At 35.7% G+C, this 12375-nt stretch overlaps 1 protein-coding gene across 1 annotated transcript; it reads right to left on the reverse strand.

The window, feature by feature from the left end:
* Positions 1 to 8362: 8362 nt before the first annotated feature.
* On the reverse strand, positions 8363 to 11319 carry LOC133834338 (uncharacterized). The gene is made up of 6 exons (XM_062263923.1): positions 11148 to 11319; positions 10915 to 11020; positions 10033 to 10829; positions 9326 to 9437; positions 8913 to 9008; positions 8363 to 8833 (listed from the first exon to the last, which is right to left on the reverse strand). The coding sequence occupies exons 1-6, from the start codon at positions 11204 to 11206 to the stop codon at positions 8750 to 8752; spliced, it is 1254 nt and encodes a 417-aa protein (XP_062119907.1). The 5' UTR covers positions 11207 to 11319; the 3' UTR covers positions 8363 to 8749.
* Between the last annotated feature and the right edge of the window lie 1056 nt (positions 11320 to 12375).

Here is a 12375-nt window from a genome sequence, read left to right on the forward strand (position 1 = left end):
AAAGTAGAGAGTAAAATGAGAAGAAACATTTTAAATATGATGGATTTAGTGTTGAGTGTGGAGTTTCAAGACATTATGGGTGAGAAATATTACATTGAAGATGCTCAACACGCGTTGTTTATGCTCTGTAACGCAAGTCTGAAACTTTAAGCCGCATTTGGATCATTGTAGAAGTTTCTCTTAGCTTTCCATAGCTTTTTGAATCATCCAATTTTGAGATATATCGAGAAAACTATGACCAAAATATGATGAGCTAGCGCTGCAAGCTGTTTGAAGCGAGCTTTTGTCTTGTTTTGTACAATTAGCGCTCCAGCGTTACATTCCTAGTGCCCCTGCACTGCAGAGTTCCAGAGAGCATATTTTTATAATTTGAATAGCGCACCAACGCCAAAAAACTAGCACCCCTGCGTTATTGTCCGTACGAACATCGCAAACGAGCATTTTGAGAAGGGTGAAAAAGTCTTTTCATAGAGAGTCATTAGGGATCTTAATAAAAGACGACTGAGTGTGATTTTTAGAGGAGATTTTATCAGAGGTGGCAAGAAGAATTTTTTGGGAACGATTTCAGAGATTGGATCTAGAGTTCGTTTCCTTCTTCTTCTTTATCTTTCTTTATGTTAAACTCTAGTATTATGGATTTCTTTGCCATGTTGATGAACTAATTTCAATGTTAGGGTTTTTAATTGATGAATTAAGGCAAAGTTTATGATTTCTTCTTCTCCCTTCAGATCTGTTCAATTTGTGGTTATAATATGTGATTGATTGACCATCATTTTACATAATCTATATGAGTTTGAATCAAAATATGAAAAGTGAGGTTTGAATATGCTATAATTGATCGGACATAAATTCAATCTTGAACGAGAGTATCATGATTATTTGTGAAGTTTTTAAGTTTTCAATCTTAATGCTTCCTTTATGTGAATTTGTCATAGAAATATAGAAAATTCTCATTTAGGTTGAATTTTATATTTCATAAACTAAATATAAAATGTTTTAGTAAACTCACTATCTTAAGATAGAAGAAAGATTGTGAATCTTGCATTAATAAATATTAGAGTGGATAGTTGATGAGATTAAATTCCCTAATTGATCTTACTCTTGATTAAATTCTTGTGTTATTTCTTTGTGTTTACTTTTGAATTTTACATTTGTTTATGTTTTTATTTCCGAATTCTATAAAACCAAATTTCGTTAGCCAAATAGAACTAAAGATTAATAGTTTGATAATTGATAATTCAGTCTTCGTGAGCGATAATCAAAATTATGAATTTGACTCAAATGCGATTATGTATACTTGCGCGGCTTAATTTTTGCAATAAGCGGTCAACCTCCATTCATGATTGAAATACTTATTTAGTCCCTGTGATGTATGTCATACACCGTACTAAATTTAACAATTATTAATTCCAAATTATACCAACTACTTCAGTATAATGGTTGTAAGATCGGTCCCATGAGAATTATCAATTCAATTTATTACTCAATTCAATAACAAGTTAACGAAATGGGGGATTTTATGATGTGATAAAGTAAAAGAATTAAAAACAATAGTTTAAATAATGGATTAAAAATATAATGATTAAAGCAGTTAAGAGATCATTTGCTACCACTAAACAATCATCCAAGCTATTAATAACATCATTGAAGCATATTCCCTACCAAATTACCAACTATAGAAACACAAATGCGTCATCACCTCAATCTTCCAATATAATTAATCAATTAAAACCAACACTCTTAATTAATTCTATTCACTAAACAACTTAAATACAAACACCAAAGATTTAATTTAGATTAATGATAGGCACACATTCATTTTACATGCTTAAAATGCACACAATGACGTGTCCTGCATCTTAAACCATTCAATTTCCACTATTTTTATGGGTGGTTTAAGATACATGCCACATCAATGTGTGCATTTTGAGTACGTAAAATAAGTGTGTGCCTAACATTACTCTTTAATTTAATGAAAGTATTAAGTTCAATGAAGATATGTTGATCTAAGCGATAAATTTATAAACATGCAATTCATTTAGCCTAGGTCACATTCCTCATTATGTTTAAAATCAACTTTGACATTAATCTTAATTACAATTTATCACTCAAAACTTAGAATTCTAAATGATTAGGTGAATAGAAATTATAAGAAGAAATTAGATTAAAGCAAAACCCTATTTAGGGATATTCTAAACAAAATTAAAACAAAGATCATGAAATTAAGTACACAGAAGAATATAATCAATTTGATAATCGAGAATAGAATAACAATAAAAATTATTCAAAACAAAAAATTATATTTAAGGCTTTGAAAACACCCTTAACCTAAGACAAACTTAGATAGACATGAATAAACAATAAGCACAAGAATTCATCTATAAAAATAAATAAAGGGATGAAGATGAATAAAATTGAAGAATAAAATCTCTCTTAAATTCTCTCTAATTCTATTTTCTACCCTCTAAAAAGTGCCTAAGAAGTTCCAAAGTCATTCCTATGATGTTCTATTTATAGTCCTATCAAACTAGGTCTAAAATCACATTTAAATTTGAATTTTGGACCCCAAGAGTCGATGTAGCACTGAGGCGCTATCCATAGAACGCCAGGGTGCTCAATAATATTATTTCCAGTAATCGCAGCAGTGCTAGGGCATTGTCTCATGGTGTTGCGACACTTAGAAAGGTGTAACACCTCAAAATCTCTTCGAAAAATCATATTGCACCCACTGACGGTATTTTTCGTATCTCTCTGAATATAACTTAGAATAATTGGACGATTTCAAAATGATGTGGAAAGCTAAGAAAAAGATATATAATTTGTATTTTGAAAAAATTCCCAAAATATGGTTAGAACAATTTCAAAATTGAGTGTGCAACTTCAGACTTGTAATACCGAGCTTTACCATCACATGTAAAACATCTCAAATTCATTATTTTTCACCCATAATGTCTTGGAACTCCTAAAAATACTATTGACCACAGATTTGGCCAACGACGTGTAGACGTCAAAACTACAATAAACCTTCAAGAAAAAAATACGACACATATAATTTTTATAGTGGTTCAGCCCCAATGTGTTGGTAATAGCCTAGTCCACTTAGAGTTATGATTATAAATCTACACTCAAGATCAGATGAACCTGAGTCAACTGAGTTTCTTCAGTGCAGATGAAAAGAATACAATACTTCTCTCAAAATGCAAATACTCTCTTAGGAAAATCAGAATCTGAATCCTTTCAATGATGCCATGAGCTTTGTATTTATAGGCCCAGGATCGTACAACTGAAATCCCTCATAATCGGGATCTTTTTATTACTCTCACAATATTTAGTTAATAATAATATTTAAAATACAACAATACACGACTTCTCTGGGATAATCTGAGAGATTCCCGCGTAGGCACGACTGATTCTAATCTAAGTCGTTGCTGGAATTTTGCTTGCATAACAATAGTCTATTCAGTAAGTCGGCGACACTTCTTGGAGAGAAACTGGTCGGCCAAAACACTTGAACGGTCGGTCAAGCACCTCACTGGTCGGCCAAGCACCTCACCGGTCGGCCAAACATCTGACTGGTCGGCCGGAGCAGGTAACTGATCAGTCAAATATCTCTTGCCACTTGTCACCTTTATTGCCACATCACCATTTTCAAATTTTGGGGATAACATTTGCCCCTCAAGTTTATTATATGATATACTCACATAATAAACTTTTTTCTCTACTACTGACGGTATAATAAAAAAAACTAACTGTACACATTTTCCCGCCTCTGTAACAAACCGCAACGCCTTAGCAGACCACAATCATTTTAATTAACTGCTCCCAACCGTGGGGGAGAAAATATACCTAAGGGAATTCCAAGAGTCTAAGAATAAGTGACAATTTTCACTTTTTCCCTTTAAATAGACCCATAAGTGCTCACAATCTCACAAGCAAAAAGAAAATCAAAAGGCTCACAAACCTCTCCACTCCCTCTTGGCCGTGACCCTCCAAGAACTCCAAGAAGGCTTCAATTTTCTTCAAGCAAATCCAAGTGTTCCTCAAGAAATCAACACCTTCTCAAGACATTTGGGTAAGCTTTTCTTCCTCTTCTCCAATTGTAGTTTTTTTTCCTTCTTAAAGCTTGAAAAATTCTTTATATGCTGAAATCCCCTATAGGAAATACTCTTAATTTTTGTTCGAATCCTTGCTATATAATGTGTATTGTGGCTGTTTTGATGTAGTTTAGGCTATGGGTAAATCAATTTTGTCTTCAATTTCATGAAAATTTGAAGAAAAACTAATTTTTCACCCCAAATTGCATATTTGGGTTTATAGGTATTTGATGATAAATAGGATCCCTAGAACTTCATATAAACCTTTCAAATCCCATATTTTGATCTTGTTGTAGTGTATTTTGAGTGAGAAAAAGTGTTTGTGTCAATGCCCTTTGGGATTTAGGTTTTCTCGAAATTGGTTTATTAGGGAATGTGTTCATGGCCGATCAGTCATGGTCCATTTTTCTTTGAATATTCGGGCATGCCCTTAAACTAATTGGGCATGCCTTTTCCTGCTCGGACCCAAAGATATTTGGCTTGAATTAATGCCCCTCCGATCGGACACCACGGACCAACACCCCAACCGATCGGACACCGTGCGCTGGCTCCTCGGACGCGCGCCTGCTGCAGCTCTTCGGACGCACACCTCAGCTCGGACGCGTGCACTCAGCAAATCGAATTGCAACACCTCGACTGCTTGGACACCGTGCGCTGGCTCCTTAGACGCGCGCCTGCTGCAGCTCTTCGGACGCATGCACATAGCCGATCGGATGGCACGCCCAGCCGCTCGGGCACCACCCCCATCCGCTTGGACAACGGGCCAAACTCTTCGAGCACCCTGCATCAACTCTTTGGCATCTTCGGGTGCACGCACGCCAAGCCGCTCGAACATCATGCCTATCCACCCGAAGGACACCAAGCCAACCACTCGAATGACACGGCCCCAGCCGATCGGTCATGCGCGCATCCGCTCGGACACGTCGTACCTTCACCTGGACACCACGCCCATATGCCCGAGCATCACATGGGTTCACTCGGAGGACACACCCCATCCGATCGGTCATGTGCATGCATATTTTAGGCATCAAACTTTAGGTTTCCCTCATATATGTTATATTTTTACTACCTAGATAAATATTTTTTGAGTAGTAAAAATAAATGTTTTTCTTTTGAACCGAATGATTTATATTTATTTGGTTACTCACCTCCCCATATTTATTTTTTGTAGATGAATCGCTTCAACTATAGGGGAGGTGACAACCAATACAAATTCTGACACTTCAATTCCGCAATCAAGCGATACTCCTCAAAGTAACGACTCTTCATCCAAGTCTCCTAGCAGTCGCACCCCCGAAGATCACCTTCGCCGTCTTAAAAAAATCCTCCGGTCAGCCTTATATTTCCTCCACGAAGAACAGTTTCTCAGCCAACAGGCTGAACATCCAGAAATGAGGGTGAAGAAATCCAATCGACTTCCTCAAGACCAAGACCCTCAGGTGGCTCGCAGAGCCGCACAGAAGGTAGTGGAACGTAGCGAAGTCCGAACTGTGGCTTCTTCAAGACCGCCTCACCAGATACAAAAACCCAGCAAACCTCAAAGAAAAATCATTCAGAAATTTACTACCGAGATCCAACAATTAGCCGTTCAAAAACCAAGAAAAGACGGAGAAGAAACACCCTCTTGGTTTACAGCCAAACCCTCTAAACTTAACCCCTGCATGTTCGACAAACACATTCAAGCTTCGGGCCTGAAATGGGTTAACATGATATGCCCGCGTCCTCATCAGAGAGCCAACAAGCCTGGTCGACCTTACCGTGCCTGGTCCAGATACCACGTATTCGCAGGAGCTACCATTCTGCTGCATTCTTTATTTCGGTCAGTAGCGGACTATTTCAACGTCTCTCCTTTCCAGATTGATCTCAATGGGATTCAGGCATTGTCCGCTTTATACATTCTATACTTCCTACAAGGTTGGGATCCACCCACTCTTCATGAAGTGCACTACCTCTTCGACTTCAGGACCAGCCCAAGCCACAAGAATACATGTTTTTTCCACCTATTCCACAGGCATAAAGGGATCAAATACCTCCATGGTATTGCTCATAAATCAAATCCCGGAAAAATACTATACAGAGTATTTTCTGACTTCAGATATGAAACCCAACAACTTAGTCTTTATACATGCAGGTCCATTTCACCAGCCCCTGCCTACCAAGGAAATGTGTTCCCGAGCAGAAGAACTGGCTAACATGTCCACCGAGGAGAAGAATGTAAAAGAGCTAGTTAACGTGGACAATCTTCAGATGGTGGGGTTGTTACCAAGCAACTAGAACATCATAGGAGAAAGTACTACTGAGGAAGCGAATGCAACTGACCAGTCCAACGCTGACACCGAAGTAGTGACCGATCAGTTCTCTCCCGGACCATCTCCCTACTCTTGTATACCAGGTGACCTTATCATTAGGGAACCCCTGCCAGAGGATCAACGTAGACGTGTCGCTCCCACACAGCCTGGGAAAGGAAAGACCATTCAGCTTCATAGGGACTTCAGCTCATCATTTGATGAAGAGGATGACTTTCTTGATCAAATCTTAAACTCAAGTCCAGTAGTCATAGTTTGATGTTTGGTTATAAACAATTTGGTTATACGGAATCTATAGAGTTGTCTGGTAGTAGTAAAATATTTATCTACATATTGCTCCAATTTTTACTAACATATCTTGTGTTCAGACATGAATAGCAACCTTGGGTATAAGAGTAATAAGTGTTTCATTAATCATCTCTAAATTCTCATTGCCATTTAGGAAGCCCAAGAATGCTTGACTAACATCATTATGAACAACATTCCAGAACTTCTGAAAAAAGCTAGCATTGAAGCCATCCTTGCCCGGACTCTTATTGGGTGCCATTTGGAGAGCTTTCTTGATATCATCAACAATGAATTGTCGAAGAAAAGAATTATTCATAGCCTCTGTAATTTTGCATGGGACAGTAGCCAAAACACGATCAATGCTTGCATTGAAGGGTTGTTCTTATCTCCTTGAACCCAAGCATTATGATCATCGAAAACAACCCCTCCACTATATTTTTCTTCCTTCTGCTAGTAGCTTTATGGTGAAAAAAAGTTGTATATTTGTCACCCAAACGAGGCCATGATGCTTTAGCATGAGCACCCAATATTTCTCCTCCTTGAGATAGAGAACATCCAACTCGAGCCATGATGTTTTGTCTTTTTAAAAGTTTAATTTAGGTTTCTTTTAGATACATTTTTTGTTTACTCTGATTATACATTAGGTATATTTTTGGTTTATATATTATATATATTTTTGTTTTTATTTTTAGCTTAATTTAGATATATTTTTTGATACTTATAGTTTATATTTTGGTATACTTTGGACTTTTTCTTGTTATTTGATATATTTTCTGGTACTTATTATGTAATTTTTAGTGATTGTTTAGTTAATTTTGAATATATGTTTAAGGTTTTTGAATTTTCTTTTGAATATATTTTTCACAGGTTCTTTTACATTGATGTCGAGTTGAAATCTAAAACATCATAATTTTTAAATAACAAAACAAAAATCATATTTTTTTAAATCCAGTTTCATATTAAAAAAAACAACAAAAATAATAACAACAGCTTCTAAGAACCGTAAAAAAGTTATATATATGATAAAAAAAATTAAAAAAACAGTTATTTTTTAAAAAAAATCACTTAATTTTGTTCAATGACCAAAACATTAGCTAAAAATTAAGATTAAAACGAAAAGAAGAGTTGATAATTCACTGCCTTAATTTTGCTCATCTACATAATGTTATACTGTTAGAATTGTAATACAAGACAAAAACAATCACACAATTTAAAATAATGTGATTCCATCTAAAAATATTGATGGCTAAAATGACTAAGCCAACATTGTGTGTGTAATATTTGAGCTAATCTTTTGGATATATTAATTTAATTGGGAGTGTAAGACTACATCAATTATAGCTTGAGAAATGCTAAGGGGCACCATTGGTGCCAACACTACAAGAAAGTGATATACCGCTATTGGTGCAATCTAATATCGGGTCCCACACATTTGAATTTAATAAGTATTACGAGGTATCGCTAACCAACCATAAGGTGTCACCTCATGTGGTATTGAACACCTGCCAAATAGCAACACTCTTATTATAGGTACATTTGTGGTCAGAGATTTTAATTATATTTTTTAACAACTTCAAATGAACTGACTTATTCTATGATGTTCCTTTCTACATGTTTTTACAATTAAAAAAAAATACATAAGGATACTAGTTACACCACATGAAGCAATGGGAGTAGAAGAAAAGAAGAGAGTGAGTATATTCAAGACTATCCAAACTACTAAGCTAAGCAACAACTTATGTTCTTGCCCTAACCTTTCTTCAACTCACATCTGAAATGAAAAGAAGAAGATACAAATGACAATGATAAGTCAACTGTTCAAATTTCCAACCTCAGAAAGCTTGACCGGATCATGGTTTCCAACAAAAGTTTCATATTGTCACCCTTAAGTAATAATCTAACCATTCATCCTGTTTTTTACAATATTTGGAGATCGGAAAACTATAACAATTATTATGTAGATACATAGGAAGGACTCGAACCTCAGACCTCTTGTGTATGGATTTGCAATCTCAGGCATATTGAACGGTAGCTTAAGCCCAGATATTCAAGATGGTCCCCCTAGAGTTCAAGAAACACACTACTTATTGTCTTGAGCAATTCCATTTCTTCCCCAGAAGCAATTCCAGGCTCAACGTAGCACAACTGAAAGACCAATTATCACATCAAGCCTAGTCCTAAAAAATTAAAACAAATCAATAAGTAGTAATTGTTCAATCAAAACCTGATACTGCGGTTTCTTTAGTGTGTGAACCCCTCTTTTTATAAGCTTTTGCCATCCTACTTTCTCTTTGAGAGATTTTTCCAGGGCTGCTGTTCTCTGTAATTATGTGGCAGAACAATGAAAACAATGCTGTGTTACATTGGAGCAGTTTCCAGAAAACTGCAGTAAAAAGCCATTACATCTGTGAACGTTTCATCAAAAACAGGATAAAAAACACCTTTAAATCCATCTTTAAAATATTTACAATCGGCATTCTTCAGATGGTTATGACTAGCAGATTAATCAATTATATTTCACATGTTTCTATAAGAAACAAAACTTTATTAATTCATGATGAGTTGCATATCCCATATATGAAGGTGAAATAATAGCTTAAGATGACTCATATATGGACATGAATAGGTGAAAGTTACATGAGCAGGGTCCAAGATCAAGAGATTGTGCTGATGCACCCCATTACGTTGATGTTTGATTTGAATTCCAACAATGGTTCTTGAATGCCCGTCATGTTGGAAATACAATGGCCTGCTCATAATATATATATATATATATAAATAAAAATAAAAATAAAATAAAATAAAAGCTCTTAAAACATTGGAACACAATAAAATTACAATACAAAATTTAGAAGCAGTGGTCTAAGCTGCTCGAAGAGTTTGGTATTCGATGGTGTATGCCTTGATCCTGTACTCAGCTGTTAGTGTGTAAATTGAAGGGAGGTAAGAGGACATCAATGTTGTGGACAACAACCATTCTTGCTATTTTTTGGGTTGTGTGGCTTGAAAACAACGGCAGAATTTTCGAAGAAAAGAAGAAACAGCAGAAAGGTTATGGAAGAAGATTCAATTTTGGGTTCGACGGTTTATAAAGTCAAAGGTTTTGAGGGACTATCCTTTCTGGACCTTAATAGAGAATGGGGAAGTTTTTTGTATTAAAAGTGGGCTAGCTTTGTACTAAATTGTTGTTTCGTGTTTGTTTTTGGCTGTTTTGTAGTTTCTCTGAGATCAATTCTGATCTCTATTCCTTTGTATTTTCACATATAAATACAAAGTTGTTTCTTTTCAAAATAATAATAATAACAATACAAAAATCAAGAAAATTACAGATGTTAAAAACTTACGCTTTGTCACTCACAATTACATGACCATTGCCAGGTTTATTCGAGTCTGAAAAGTAGTTCCAGATCCAATCAATAAGTACCTGCTGACCCTCATTTTCTCTAGTAATATTACTAGAAGAACTAGACTTCTCCTGCACACCGGAATGTGCTTGGGAATGACCATGAATTTTTTTCACTACATATCTATCCATTGGTCCACAAACCTGAATCCCTCTCCTCTTTAGTCCATTACCTTCACTCTTCCCCTCTACCCCAGCACTTGAACCCGGGACACTTAGATAAAGAGACTCAAATTCCTTAGGACCAAAATCCACAATCATTGCTTTAAGTCCAAAAGATCTTAAAAGGGCAGCACATTCAGTAGTTCCAATCCATTTTTTCAAACCATAAATCTTCCCATCAAAATGTTCTGAGCCAGGCTCATCAAAACCCTTTTCCCAAGCAATCTCAAGCCATCTTTGGAGTGATGGGATATCAGGAATAAACCCTTGCCCACCAAACAAAACCTTCTTCACTTCTTCTTGCCTTTGATGAAGCAAGTGGGAGCTCAGCATCTGAATGTTGCGCCAACCACAACCCCACCCAACATCTTCATACTCAAGGCTCTGAAAATGGTCAACATAACCAGACAAAATACTTGTAGTATTATCAGATTCTAATTCCAAACACTTTCTCAACAATGCCATCAAACCATGTTCAACCTTATGAAATATGCTTCTGGACTGAAAATTAATCAAGCAATTGACCTTTTCCTCAAAACCCAGATCAAATGGCAGGTCACTAATTACTTGGCTATTCTACAAATAGAACCAAAGCAAAATATGACCAACAAAAAGATTGAACTAAAGACATGAAAATCAAGCTTTTGATTTTTGAGATTACCAGAGATGGAGGTGAAGGAGGGGCAAAAGCAATTTGTTGGGCCAATTCCAAGTCACTTGCCAATCGTTGCTGCTCATGCTCATCAAGAAAATGATTGTTCGCATGCCTGAAAATGCATATATAGAACCACCATTACATACATATATGCAAATATATAAATGGGTTTACTTGGCTTGGATTGAAGCATAGCATATATAGAAAAATGGTAAAAAAAAAAATAAATAAATAAATACCATTCGAGTTCTGAAGATGGAACAGGAAGGTGGCAGAAAGGGCATGGCGCGAGATCCATTGCTTCTTCTTTCACAGCTTCATCGCATTTATAGTTATACAATTTCAGTTCAAAATTGAACTTGAGAAGAAGAAGAAGAAGAAGAAGAAGATGATGATGACTGTTGGGAATCAAATATTCAGAGCGCTCAAAAAAAACGTTCCCTTTGCTTTAGAAGATGGAAGATATAAAACGACATAATCCTAGAAAAACGACATATATTAGAGAAACGACAATCGCCTCTGAAATGCCACAAAAACGACACAGCCTTGTAAAACGACAAAAAATACAGTAAACGACATCAACATAAAAGTGGGTAAAATATGCCGTATAAAGAGACTGAGGAGAAAGAACAACCGAAAAGTGAAGATTGTGTGGAATTTTTTGGTTAGAGTATCTCAATTACCAAAATGAATATTTTACCCCATCAATCATAATCATAGTGGTAGGAATGTCTTTTCAAAGTATCTCATTCATTTTAGAGATTATTATTCATGGCAATTACTGATGTATATTAGGGTTAGAATTCTTTCTTTTTAAAAAAAAAATAGAGTATTGATAGTATTAGTAGTGTTCAATACCACAAAGAGGTGACATATCGTTATTGATGCAATTCAATATCAAACTCTCCACATATTTTAATTTAATAAGCATTATAGAGTATCTCTAATCCACCGTATGGTGCCTCTCATGTGGTGTCAGACACTTAAGGCACAATAACAAATGAGATTATAATTTGGAGAAATTCAACTCACACCTTAAGCTGCCTTGAGGCACCTGTTGGTGATATTTGGAATTACTTAAAATATCAAGGAGATATTTGGTACGAGGGTTTGGTTTGTTGAGAATGTGAATGTCAAATCTAACCATGTGTTAATAAATTTGATTTTGATAGCTTTGGGGTTTTGTATTTTAAGTGAGTCATATTTTTCAGCTTGATTTGACCATAATATTAACTTATTTAAACACTTGAGTTTCATATTCCCTTATTTTAAACCCCCTCTAATTCTACTCCCACACACTCAAACCTCGTACCAAACACTCCAAATATATCTTATCCTTTTTCCAAAGTAAGAAAAAAGAACATTCTACTTGCATAACTTTGGATTAGGTTTTATTGTTAGCGAAAATATTGTCTTTTAAGCCATTAAAAAAATAATTTTAAATAAGAAGCCAAAAGGAAATTGGCA

Source organism: Humulus lupulus, chromosome 5, assembly GCF_963169125.1.
Source record: "Humulus lupulus chromosome 5, drHumLupu1.1, whole genome shotgun sequence".
Taxonomy (NCBI): domain Eukaryota; kingdom Viridiplantae; phylum Streptophyta; class Magnoliopsida; order Rosales; family Cannabaceae; genus Humulus; species Humulus lupulus.